General features: G+C 45.2%; 1 protein-coding gene across 16 annotated transcripts in view; it reads right to left on the bottom strand.

Annotated features, from left to right (window-relative positions):
• The window catches only part of CELF4 (CUGBP Elav-like family member 4), an 870,133-nt gene that overhangs the window by 122,798 nt on the left and 733,477 nt on the right, over positions 1 to 13,858 (bottom strand). For all 16 annotated transcript variants that reach the window (XR_006291039.1, XR_006291038.1, XR_006291040.1 and 13 more), the window contains exon 6: positions 12,575 to 12,718. Coding sequence is in view for 13 of the 16 variants with exons in the window: in XM_043547126.1 (XP_043403061.1) it covers positions 12,575 to 12,718 (144 nt within the window). In the remaining 3 variants the exon portion in view is untranslated. The remainder of the gene's footprint in view (positions 1 to 12,574; positions 12,719 to 13,858) is intronic.

Consider the following 13,858-nt stretch of genomic DNA (forward strand, 5'->3'; position numbering starts at 1 on the left):
GCCCCTCCTGCTGGGGAGAAGCTCCCCATCAACAGCTGCAAAACAAACTCATTGTCCTCCTTCAAACCCCTCCTCGAACTCTCCTTTGCTCTGATGCCTACAAAAAACTTGACAATGGCCAGGCTACTGGTGTGCTGAGACCACCATCTACCACGCTGACCCGTATTGGCTCACTGTTTCCTTGCACTCTGCCGTCTGTCTGTATCCATCTGTTGTCTCCTGTCTTACACTTAGACTGTAAGCTCTTTGGGGCAGGGGCTTTCTTTCTGTTATCTATTTGCACAGCGCCTGGAACAATGGGGCCCGGGGCCATGACTGGAGCTCCTAGGCACTATGATAATGCAAATAAATAATAGTAATAATAATAATAATTAATAAGTTGAATTTCCTGCAAGATTCACTTCACTCTTCACTTCCTGTCCTAAGCCATTGTGTAGTGTGACTGGCTGCTGTTAACCAGCTTCTGTGGTTCCAGCTCAGCGGTGGCGACATCGTACGCTGGTTGAAACCATTGCTCTGCCCAGTGAATTATTACGGGTGAAGCAACTCTTACAGAGTAGGTTGCACAAACCTTCCTCTTCTATTCACTTGTTTATAACTTCTTGTGTTTTACTTTCCTGGCTGCAGGCAGGTTTGTTCTCCACCAGGAGCACAATTTCCAAGCAAGTCTAAGCCACAATGGTTGAGAGAGACAAGGCAGGTGAGGTAATATCCTCTCAGCAACAGAAGTTGGCCCAGTAAAAGATATTACCTCAACCACAGAGTCTCTCTAATATCCTGGAACCGACACAGCTCCCACAACACTGCATATACCAGGATGGTTCAGACCTTTTCAAGAGTGAAAGAGGCAACAATAATACGCCCTTCCATTGTATGGAATATCTATACACTCCTCCCTAGGAGGGAAGATTGAAAAAATTGGGTTTGTTTAGTCTGGAGAAGAGAAGACTGAGAGGGGACACGATAACTATTTTCAAGTACATTAAAGGCTGTTACAAGGAGGAGAGAGAAAAATTGTTCTTCTGAACCTCTGAGGACAGGACAAGAAGCAATGGGCTTAAATTGCAGCAAGGAAGGTTTAGGTTGGACATTAGGAAAAAATTCCTAACTGTCAGGGTGGTTAAGCACTGGAATAAATTCCTTAGGGAGGTTGTGGAATCTCCATCGTTGGAGATTTTTAAGAGCAGGTTAGACAAACACCTGTCAGGGATGGTCTAGTTAATACTTAGTCCTGCCATGAGTGTAGGGGACTGGACTAGATGACCTCTCGAGGCCCCTTCCAGTCCTATGATTTCATGCAATAATGGCTCACAAACTTATTTTGAACTCCCCTAGCTTGACAGTGGTAGATGGGAGACACTTGAAATTAGACAGCGAGAGATTCCTTGGTCGCAGATACACTTTTGGTTGCGATTTGTCTGAGTTAAAAGATGTATTTTGCAGATGACAGCTGGATTTTGTAATACATTTCCCTAACAGTCCACCAGTATTCTATTAGGGTGTGCACAGAACCCCTCACTAATGCAAACACGGCTGAGTCTGTATGAGTGATAGTAATTATTTGTATTACAATAGCACCTACAGGCCGGAGCTGAGATCAGGGCTTTATTATGCTAAGCACTGCATAAGCCCATGGTGAGAGACAGTGCCTGACCCAAAGAGCTGACAAAACAGACAAAGAGCGAGAGAAAGGAAGTATATTATTCCTGTTTTCCAGATAGGGAACCGAGACACAGAGAGGTTGAATGCCTGGCCCAAGGTCACACAAAAAGTCCTTCCTAGCCAATGTGGGAATTGACTGAGGGAAGGGTGCTACAGAAAAACATAGCACGGGATCATGAAATAAACATATTATTGTCTATCCCAGTCTTTGAATAGCCTAGCATTTTGCTTGCTTTGTCTTCTTATTCTTTTGCTCAGAATAATACCAGTGGGCGCTTTCCACCTCCCAAGCACTACACAAACACTTTGCTAATTAATCCACCCCTATGGGAGAGCCGGGGGGCAGTAATGTCAGGATCTAGCTCGTGTTTATGCCTACAGATCGGCTCCCCCTGCTGGAGGGAATGAGAACAGCAGAACGGTTCAACGTGGGCAACGTTAGGCAAATAAAATTCATCAAATAATTCAACCCATTTTTGTGATTTAAAAATATATATTATATATATTAGACAGTTTCCCCCTATTCCATAGAGCTAGCAGGATAATGAGTGAATATTGTATAGGGCCTAATCACATCAGCCACACTATCAGAGCTCGTTCACCTGCACATCTACCAATGTGATATATGCCATCATGTGCCAGCAATGCCCCTCTGCCATGTACATTGGTCAAACTGGACAGTCTCTACGTAAAAGAGTAAATGGACACAAATCAGACGTCAAGAATTATAACATTCAAAAACCAGTCGGAGAACACTTCAATCTCTTTGGTCATTCGATTACAGACCTAAAAGTGGCAATTCTTCAACAAAACAACTTCAAAAACAGACTCCAACGAGAGACTGCTGAATTGGAATTAATTTCCAAACTGGACACAATTAACTTAGGCTTGAATAAAGACTGGGAGTGGATGGGTCATTACACAAAGTAAAACTATTTCCCCATGTTTATTACCCCACCCCCCACCGCTCCTCGGACGTTCCTGTTAACTGCTGGAAATGGCTCACCTTGATTATCACTACAAAAGGTTTTTCCCTCCCCGACCCCGCTCTCCTGCTGGTAATAGCTCACCTTACCTGATCACTCTCCTTACAGTGTGTATGGTAACACCCATTGTTTCATGTTCTCTGTGTATATAAATCTCCCCACTGTATTTTCCACTGAATGCATCCGATGAAGTGAGCTGTAGCTCACGAAAGCTTATGCTCACATAAAATTTGTTAGTCTCTAAGGTGCCACAAGTCCTCCTTTTCTTTTTTACAAAATCTACTGTTGGTGGAATAATTTCCCTCTCGTTATTCACCCAGTTTATGTCATGGATCCGACACCCTTAACCATGATTCTTCTGCAGCTCAACGGGGCGGGGCCCTGAGCTTCTAGAGCAAAGGGATAGAAGTTCTAGCTCCGCTTCTGCCCTGACACTTCACTGCCCACTGCCTGTCGAGATCCACGTAATCCTGGGTGACCGGAGATTTGTGGCAATTCAACAATTGCCGTTATTATCGCCTTTGCACAGCTAGGGGAACGGTGAGTCAGTGACAGTAAATGACTCACCCAAGCCCAGACAGCAAAGTCAAAGTGCCCCTCCTAACTCCCAGCCCCTTCCTTAGCTGGTAATCCCGTGCTCTGTGCTGCAGAATCTAGTTCCTACCCCCGTCTGGAATTTAGCCAGGACACCCTGGCTAACACTCGCATGTCGTTTTTATGCAAACTTGACAGATGGCTTTGATCTCATTTTCAAAAATTAAATCACTTTCCCCCTGGTTGTTACTTTCCAGGGGCTCCTTCCTTTCTGCTTGCTTTTCTTGTCTGAATTTTCCTACCTTCTCTGGTTTACCCTCAAATGATTTCCATTCTGCCTGGTGGGTGGCAGCAATATAAGGGAACCGCTAAGGGCTCAGCTGCCTCTTCGTTAAAAAAAAAGGGAGCTAAACAAACTTTGTTACATTTCAGAGTAACAGACGTGTTAGTCTGTATTCGCAAAAAGAAAAGGAGTACTTGTGGCACCTTAGAGACTAACCAATTTATTTGAGCTTTGTTACGGCGGCTTACCTGGACCTGATCTCTAGTAGTGAGTTTAATATTCTGTGCTGCTTTTTACCACACATGGCTTCGATGCTGCTTGTTATCTATGCTTCTGAATGTATTACGTGAAAGAAAGAAATAATTTCCCATTATTTTGTGTGGGGGGGTGTTAAACAGGCCGAGAAGATTCAGTTGGGAGACAAACACCCATTCGTTCTCTGAAGTAAGAGATTTCATCAAGCTGTGAAACTTGGCTCTCGCTATATTAAGAGCAAAGAGGGGCCGATACAACTTTCTGCCCCTTGAGTGTCAGCAGAGACATCTATGTCATTAGGACCAGATCCACTGTCATAGGCTTGCCTGGTGCTCCATGTGGGTTGATATGCAAAGGCCAGGTGTAGAAGAGAGCTTGAACCTTCACATCCAAGCCCAGAGGGCACAAAAAGGGGGCATGTTGGCTCAACAATGTGTCTCACTTCCCCTGAGCCTTCAGAAGACTCTCCGTAGGGGCTTAATCCAGCTCCCTTGAAGCCAGGGGAAAATCTCCCATTGACTTCAACAGTGCAGAATAATGCCCTGGGTTCGCTATGGGGGTTGGACACTGCCGGTGGGAAAGGATGGGGCTGAGGGATTGGCTCTGTTTCTCTGCCTTCTCTCTGATCAGCAAGGGGATGGGTGGCCAGGAGGCAGTGTAGAGGTGTAGGACTGCTGAATCAATTGGTCTGGCCTTTTGGAGCATGCACAGGCCAAAACAGATCTGCAATGGAATAGGTAGGAGGCAAGGCTATGAGTACAAACTCAGTGTCGAGTCCCTTATGTAGGCCATACTCTAGCAGGGTATTAGCCATTGAGCCATTAGTATTGTCTGTTTAATGGTAGCATCTAGAGGCCCCAACCAAGATGATGGCCCCACTGTGCTGTCCCTACCCCAAGCGCCTTTCGGTCTGAATAAGGATTATCACCATTTTGTAGATGGGGGAAATGAGGAATAGAGAGAGATTAAGTGATGTGCCGAAGGTCACACAGGGAGTTGGTGGCAGAGCTGGAAAATGAATCCCTGTCCCCTAAATGCTGGACACTTTAGGCCAAGCTTCTTCTCCCTTTAGCTGGGGCCTTACATCCAGGCAGCAGGCTGAGCTCTTAAATGTACATTGCATCTTCATGTCAAAAGAAAATGCCCCCCCCCACCCCTTTTCTCTCTATCTGTAACCACTCCATGTCTCTCTATCATTCTCTCCATCTTTCTCTGGTATTTCTAAGGTGCCAATCACCTTGGTATCTAAGAGCTGGCAGTCCAATGTGGATTAACTGGGACTGACGGGACACCGCACAGCCTGAGCGCTTCACTCCCTTTCTTTTGTGTGCGATTCGGAGATGAAACAGATAGGAAGAGGCACAGATAGTTCTGCTGATTGAGAGACAGGCTTCGAGCCCATCTTGGCTATGCAGACGCCACACAGAAATGTGATCCCGTCACTTAGACAGCTCTGAAGTCCCCAGGGTAATTGGTGTCACCAGCCTGTCATATCAGAGGGCTTGAATTCTAAAATGTATCCCCTCCCATTAACATATTTAGCAGCAAAAGATGGTGGGACCATATCCTGCTTCCACTGAAGTAGATGGAAAAACACCCATTGGTGTCACTGGAAGCAGGAGCAGGCTCAGTAAAGGTTCTTCCTCTTTCTTTAGAGATAAATCCTCACTCCAGCGTCTTCCCACCCTGATTTCCTTTGCTTACTACAGGGGAAAACAGATTTGGGGGAACTTTCACTGTTAAAAGTAAAGGGCCAGAATCTGCTGCCAGTTACATCAGAGTAAATCCGGAGGGATTCAGTCAGTACCTTTACAGCTATGGCAGAGCACATTTAGTGCGATTCCATGACCATGGAAATCATCAGTCACACCAACACTGGTGTAAATATAGACCCCACCTCTGCTGCAGTCAATAGGGTCACAGCAGGATTTGGTCTAGCGGGTCAGTGCAGCGCAGCGGGCACCTCCCAAACTGGCCGCACTTCTACATGGTGTGCTTTGTGCGATACAAGGCCTCGGGACGTTTTCAGAGAGGGAGAGACAGAAAGCATGGGTAGTAGGAAGGAAAGAAAGAAAGAAAGAAAGCAAGCAAGCAAGCATGTGTAAACAGGGAGAGCAGAGAATGGGTTCCGCTTTGACTTGTCTTGCAGGATTTCTGCCTGAGAAATAACAATTGAATCTCTCTGCCTCTCAGCCCTTAGAGATGCTCCTTCCTGGCCCACATTTCTTGTGGTCCTGCATGTTCCCCAGTTGATACCTCTACACAAGGGGGCATTAAGGCAGCATCCCCTAGCTGGGATGCCCCCGAGGTGCTGGGTGCAGCTTGACCTCCCTGTGGACTGGCAGCAGGGAGGGTCAGCCCGCTCCCCTGCTGACTGCTGGGGAGGTTGGATAAACGCAGCCAGGCTGGGGGAAGGATGTTTCATTCATCATGTCAGGAGAGGAATTGGGAAGGGTGGCTGAGGGCTCCTCTCCTAACCACTAGGGAATAAAACAAACAGGAGGCTGGAAAAAAAGATGAGCTTGCTTGATGGGGAAGGAATGAAAAAGTGCAGCTGCGCGGTTCTGGAGTGAGGGGGGCAATTTCTTGGGGCTCCCAGGATGTTTACAGAACACTAAACTGTATTATACTATTCTGCCATTAGGTTGCACTGTATTTTAAATACCTTATTTAAAGCTAACCTTAGCCTACCTGGCAGAGCATTAAAGGACCTTATGATGAATATATCTGGTCTGTATAAGCGAGCTCTATAATCACTCCCTATCCGACACAGAAGTATATGGCATGGTGTCAGGAGTAAACTAAGGACAGGTCTACGCTTAAAACACTGCAGCAGCACATCTGCATTGGTGCAGCTGTGACACGGTAGTGCTTCACTGAAGACGCTACTACACCAATGGGAGAACTTCTCCCAGCAGCACAGTTAATTCACGGCCGTGAGAAGCAGCATCTCTGATATAGCACTGTCTACACCAAGCGGTTAGTTTGGTCTAACTGAGTCGCTCAGAGGTGTTGACCTGGCCTAAGAACAGAAACAGAAGGAATGAAGTCACAAAAATTGCAGACAGAAGGATCAGCAACAAAGGTTGCAAACAGAAGGAACAAGGCAACAAAGGTTGCAGGAACTCATCAACATGCCATTCTTCAATGCCCCAGAGAATTTCAGCTTAGATAAAGCTTCAGCGTGGACAGACTGGAAAAGGTACTTTGCAAGATTTCACATTGCTACCAAGTTGCACAAAAAAACTGGGGATATACAGGTATCATCTTTAATTTATGCTACAGGGAAGCAAGCAGAGCATATCTTTAAATCCTTTGACTTTACTGTAGACAGGAACAAAGATAACTATGAAAGGGTTCTGGCTATGTTTGATGCACACTTTATACCTTGGAGAAATGTAATTTAAGAAAGAGCATGTTTCCACCAGAGAATTCAAGAACCAGGAGGAAAAGTGGAATGTTTTATAAGAACTCTGCATACACTGGCTGAAAGCTGTGATTTGGGGAATGCAAAACATGAAAATATGAGAGACAGACTGTTATTGGGTCAACAGATAAACCCAAATAACCCAGATAAACCCCTTCACAGCATCTACAACTGAAGAGAGATTTAACCCCTGCCATGGGTATACAGAGAGCAAAGCAGTCTGAACTAGTGAGACAGCAACACCTACAGCAACTTGAAAAACCTGAACCCAGCTTAGAAACTGTAAACAGACACTTGAATGTTAAAAGTCATTATCATAAAACCTCTGAGGCAAGGAGAGAGAACTCTCAGGCTAAGAGGGACAAATTCCAGCCTACATGCACAAGGTGTGGGAAAAGTCCTGTCCCAAGAGATGATGCATGTTCAGCCAGAGTCACACAGCATAACTAATGCACGAAATATAGACATTTTGCAGCTGTTTGCCGCACCAAAGCAGTCAGGGAGTTTAACTCATATTACAGACAATCAAGACCCATTTTTTTCTGGGATCTATCACTTGTGATGACATAGAGCCTGCCTGGAGAGTGAAATTGACTATGCATGGCAAGACTATTGACTTTCAAACGGACACAATCATCTCAGAAGGGACTTACAATCATCTTCAACCTCTCCTAGAGCTGAAGTCACCTGACACAGTTTTGACTATCCCTGGAGGGATGCTGAACTGCATGGGTCTGTTCACCACAGAAGCAACTTACAAAGACAAAAGCTTTGCATTCACAGTGTGTGTGATCAAACGACCACAGATCAACAGGCTCCTCAGCCACAGTGTGGCAGCCATGATGGGACTGGTGAGAAAAGTGGAAGAACTCAATGGACTATTTGGTCAAATACGACTTTTCAAATGAGATCCACTACAAATCACCTTAAGAGACAATGAGGAACCATACCGCTTTCATACACCTCGCAAGATTCTTATCCCATTACTTCACAAAGTGAAAACTGAGTTTAGGAGAATGTAATGGGATTGGCATAATCGAGAAAATCTCAACACCAACAGCATGGTGTGCCCCAGTGATACCAGTGAAAAAGAAAAATGGGAAAATATGAATATGTGTGGATCTTAAAAGACTTAATGAAGCACTTGTGAGAGAAAAATATATATCCTTCTAACCCTAGATGATTTCTTTCCCAAAGTGAAAGGAAGTACAATATTCTCCAAGCTGGATGCCTCAAGTGGATTCTGGCAAATCCCTTTCGCCAAATCAAGTACTAAACTGACTACATTTTTCACACCCCTGGGGAGGTTTTGCTTTTGAAGATTACCTTTTGGGATTGCTAATGCACCTGAAATTTTCCAAAGAAGGATGGCAGTATAATTAACAAACACAGATGGAGTGGTAGTTTTCATGGACGATATTCTGATATATGGATCTTCAGTGGAAGAACACAAGAAAACCTTCAAAGAAGTCCTAACCCTAATCAGTCATTCTAGATTGAAGCGACACAAGGAAAAAAGCGTTTTCCACCTACCCCAAATTGATTTTTTGGGGAGAGACAATAAACAAAGATGGAATCAGTCCTAGCCCTGAGAAAGTTCAAGCAATTTGAGAATTGAATGTACCAACTAATGCACAAGAACAGAGATATATCCTGGAGAAGGAAAAATTATCTTGGTCAATACCTACGAGACCCTTCCACAGTGACAAAACCACTGAATGAACTGTTAATGTCCAAAACATCTTGGCTATGGAGGCCAAATCAAGACATTGCCTTCAGAAAGGTAAAGGAAATGACCTCAACAGCTCCAGTTCTGAAATACTATGATGTGAACAAACCTACAATGGTCAGCGTGGAGCAAGCAGCTATGGCCTGGTGATGGATTGTTGCTACAACATGGCTCCGAGTGGAAGCCAGTTGCATTTTGCTCTTGTTTACTCACTGAAGCAGAAAAATGACATGGACACAGTGAAAAGGAGTGCTTGGCAAGTGTATGGGCAGGTGAGAACTTTTACCGGTGTCTGGGTGGACTGGATTAATTTTCACTGGTAATAGACCATAAACGGCTTGTAACCCTCATCAGTGGAAAAGACCTGGATCAAGCAATGCTGAGATGCCAACATCTATTGTTACGGTTAATGTGACTAACCCAGTTACTATACATGTTCCAGGGGAAAATGTTATGGTAGCGGGCACTGTGTCACAGAGCCCAACATCGCACTCAATTACCTGGGAGCTTGAAGTCGACACAAAGGCATATGGGGATGCTGTGGACACATACAGCCCAGTGTCAGAACAGAGACTACACCAACTACAAAAAGCAACCTCAACAGACATACAACTTCAGGAATTTCTAGGTTACATTAGCGGTGGCTGGCCCAAGTATCTAATAAACCCTAAGGAAGTGACAAGACACTATTTTGCGGTGCATGGAAAATTACGCAGTTCAGATGGACTCATGATTAAAGGCAACTGCATCATAATTCCAAATGAAACGAGAGGAGAAATCCTAAATCTCTTCCATGAAAGACATCAAGGGCTTAACTAAATGCTGTGAATGGACCAACCAGTCAGTGCAGTGGTCGGGCATCAGCCAGGACACAAAGAGTAAATATCTGCATATGAATGTTGCAGAACTAACAGACCAACACAACACAAAGTAACTTTAATAACAACACCTCTACCAGACAGGCCTTGGAAGAGACAAGTTGGAGTTTTATGCAAATGCAGAGGACATCATTACCTAGTCACAATGGACTGTTTTTCCAGGTATATAGAAATAATGCACTTGGAAGACATAACGTGTTGAAGTGTGTTTTTAAGGTCAGGCTTGACAAAGCCCTGGCTGGGATGATTTAGTTGGGGATTGGTCCTGCTTTGAGCAGGGGGTTGGACTAGATGACCTCCTGAGGTCCCTTCCAACCCTGATATTTTATGATTCTATGATTCTAATCGAGAAACTGAAGTTCACTTTTGCTTATTTCAATATTTCAGTCCAACTAGTGACAGACAACAGACCACAATTTACTGCAGCAGAATTTAAGTCATTCTGAATGAAATATGATTTTGATCATATTCCTAGCAGCCCACACTACACACATGTGAATGAAGAAGCTGAAAGAGCTGTACAGACAGCCAAGAAAATCCTACATTCTTCACTCTTCTCAATTACAGATCAGCACCAATACAAGCTAATGAATGTAGTTCTAAACAATTCTTGAAGGGAAGACAACACAGAACTCCTATTGCAACTTTGGAAAAGAATCTATCTCCAAAGTGGCCAGACATTCAGAACGCAGCCAAATCAAATAAAAAGGGTAAAAGAGCTTTTGAACACTTTTACAACAGACGTCACTCAGAGAACTGTTGGGTCTAAAATCTAGTGACTGTGTACATGTCAAAATGGATGGAGGAAAAGGATGGACAACTCCAGCTGTCATAAAGAAAAGGAATTTAGCACCCAGGTCAGATGTGACTGAGACCGACAGTGGAGAATTCAACAGAATCAGAAAGAAGGATCAACAGAGCAAACTCTACAGATGTCAGATGCAGACCAAGAAGAAGACTCAAGGATTCCAAACGGACTACACCCAGTCGTTGCAACTAATGGACAGCCAGATGACCAAGTTGTTAATGTGTTTGGGACGTGTAATTAGAAAAACAGTATGATTCAGAGACACTTAATAGACTGATACATACTGAACCTCAGTGATAGCATGATCGTATAAATATTGTAAATGGCAGGAAAGTAGAACGTAAAAGGGGGAGATGTGATGGAATGCTAAACTGTAGTATACTGTTCTGCCACAAGATGGCACTGTGTAAAATACTTTATTTAAAAGGCTAACCTTAGCCATACCAGGAAGAGCATTAAAGGATCTTATGATGATCCTAGTGTGTATAAGCGAGCTCTGTAGCCAGTCCATATCTGGTACAGAAGTACATGATAGGAAGTGTCCTCACAAACTCAATAGCTCCACACATGCTGGGGAGAGAGCAACTCAAGAAAGGGAAGGGAGTTCCCCAAAGGAGCGGGCGATTTGAGATAGATCGGGGCATGCATGATTCTCCAGGGCATTCAGTTACGCTGAGAACACTTAGGAGAGGATGGAAGCTTCTTAGGCCTTCATCGAAAAAGAGGGAAGATGGGGAGTCAAGACGGGACAGAGGGTACTCTAGCTGAGTGCCAACATACTAGGGAAAGCTGGCAGGGTAGAAAGCATGGGCTAGTGAATGGGGTACTCGGGTAATATTCAAATACACCTGCTTTCAACTAGTGACTCAGCAAGAGCCTCCGGATATAACCTTGGGCAAGTCCCTGATCTCTGTTTGCCTCAAGTTCCCACCTAGAAAATGGAAAGAGTAGCCTCACCCTACCGCACAGAATATAAGGATCAAAGCCATTAAAGATTGTGAGGTGCTCACATGCAATGGCACGGAGGGCTAGCTATGTGGCTAGTGGGATCTGTGCTGTTATGTCTGCACGTCGCTCCTGAGTTCACCCAACACTGAGGCACCCAGAATCACCAGTCACTTTTACATCTGCCTACAGCAGAGTTCTTACACCTTCCTCTGAAGCATCTGGTAACAGCCACTCTCAACAATGCGATACTGGACTAGATGGACCATGAGTCCAAATCAGCAGGGCAGCTCCTGTGTTCCTGTGTAAATGTGTCTCAACTGTTTTGCCTCTGTCTGACCCAGATTTAAGCTCTTTGGGGCAGGGACCATGTATGAGTGTGCGCGTGTGCGTGTTACCTGGCATCTTTTGACGACCCTAAAGATGCAAAGACTAAGGCGGCCATTTTCTACACTGACCACTGATTTTGACTGCCTGAATATGGGGGTTCACAAAATAGTTAGAAGACACTGTTGAAAATATGGGCCTGGCTGAATACAGTTGAGAGCTATCTCACCGGCCAATCCGATGCAGCTTAGGGGTTATAGCCTGGGAAGGCCAGAGGGCTAAACCCGGGATGGTTTCCATTTCCTGAAACTGATCTGGGGTTGGATGTTGGTGACACAACACTAAAAACTGGGGTGGAATTGGATTCGGGTCCCATTTTATCCAAATCCTTGATGCTTCATGGTGTCTGGCTTTGGTGGTTATGGATTGGACCAACTGAATGTAGCTTAGTGGTGGCTGGATGCATGGCTATGGTTTGGTCATAACTGGAAGCAGCCGTTTTGCCTTCTGCGCTGTCTGGGAAATATCCCAGCCTACAGCAAGCTGAGTGGCTTAGTGGCTCAGACTTGTCTCTGACCTATCTCTGCAGAGCCAGTTTAATGAAGGAATCACACAGTCCTTCTTTCCTTTAAGCCTCACTCTTTCCTCCTGTAGGGTGTCTCTGTGTGCTGTGCCATTGTCTGTATGGTGTCTGGCAACGCAATTCTCCTTCACGTGCAGAGAACAGTAGCTATACTTACTGCCTGTGCGTAGGCACCGTACGCTCCAAACTGGATCGCCATGGGGTTGAACATGCCCATCTGTCCTGCCATTTGCTGCATGCGCCTCATTGTACGCTCCTTGTCCGTGTCTGCAAACTTCACCACCAGGCTCGAGGAGGCCCCCTGGAGGTGGGGAAACAAAAAGAGAGAACACAACAGGGGTATTTTCCCATTAGTGCCTACTGGGAGCAATCTGCATTTGCACATGTAACAGAGACTGGCTGAGATTCGGCTCCAGTGGGCTTTGAAGACAACCCTGGGCATCCTCCGTGATCTTTAAGTTCCACACTGATCTCAGCCTGTGGCAGGCTGGAGAGAGCAGCCGCAAAGAGGAAAAGGAATCTGTACCACGAGGGTGGGGTGAGTGGGCCATCTGGCCAACTCTCATTCTTCTCTGAGCTCCTCCTTTCTTTGCTTTGGTTTAAATTCCCTCTGCAAAGAGGTGGGCCTAGTTCTTTTCCACCTAGCGAAACTGCTAGTCTATTAGGGATTTAAACTGAGAGCTGGTGCCACTGCACTGCAAGCTAGTAACTTCTGCAGTACATTTGGCCTGATTTATTTTTTGGACAGTGCAATGGGTTAGTTCTATCCCTGCCAGATCCTGCCTGTGGGACCCCTGCCTCCCGCAATTGCTTGGCACTCACTATTTTTACGCTTGTGTCTGGTGATAACACAAGGGTCAGCTTTGATTCCAGAACTTAGCACCCCACAGTCTGCAGACGTTTAAGCATCCTGCAGCATCTCCGTGAGACGGAGTCAAGTCAGGGAAGGGAAAGTGGTGATAAGTGGATCAGAGTTTCCTCCTCTATCTCGAGAACTGCAGAAAGTTGAGAGGTGACCTCAGAAGAGGTCATGGGAAGATGAGCCCTGCTGTGAATGCAGAGTTTGTTAGCTGCGGTTAGGAAAGCTCTACTCATTTGGAGCAATGGAATTTCTCAGCAAGGAAAACAAGGTGAAAACCCTTTTGTGCAAGCTGGCACAGACGGCATGCTCTAATGACAGTGAAAATGCAATAATTAGGGATGGGCAAATTCTTTGTTCCCAACTTTGAACCCGTTTGGGTTCAAATTCAAGAGACACTGACTTGATCGTTGTTGGGTAGGGATTTTCCAAAACACTCAGAGTTGCTCTCTCTTTCTGCTCCTGCTGACACCAGTGGAAGTTTTACTAAAGATTTCAGTAGGAGCAGAGATAAGCCAGCTCTGAGCACTTTGGAAAATCTCACACGGTTGGGCTTATTTCCTGCTTAGGAGAGAGTACATG

Source organism: Chelonia mydas, chromosome 5 (genome assembly GCF_015237465.2).
Source record: "Chelonia mydas isolate rCheMyd1 chromosome 5, rCheMyd1.pri.v2, whole genome shotgun sequence".
Lineage (NCBI taxonomy): Eukaryota > Metazoa > Chordata > Testudines > Cheloniidae > Chelonia > Chelonia mydas.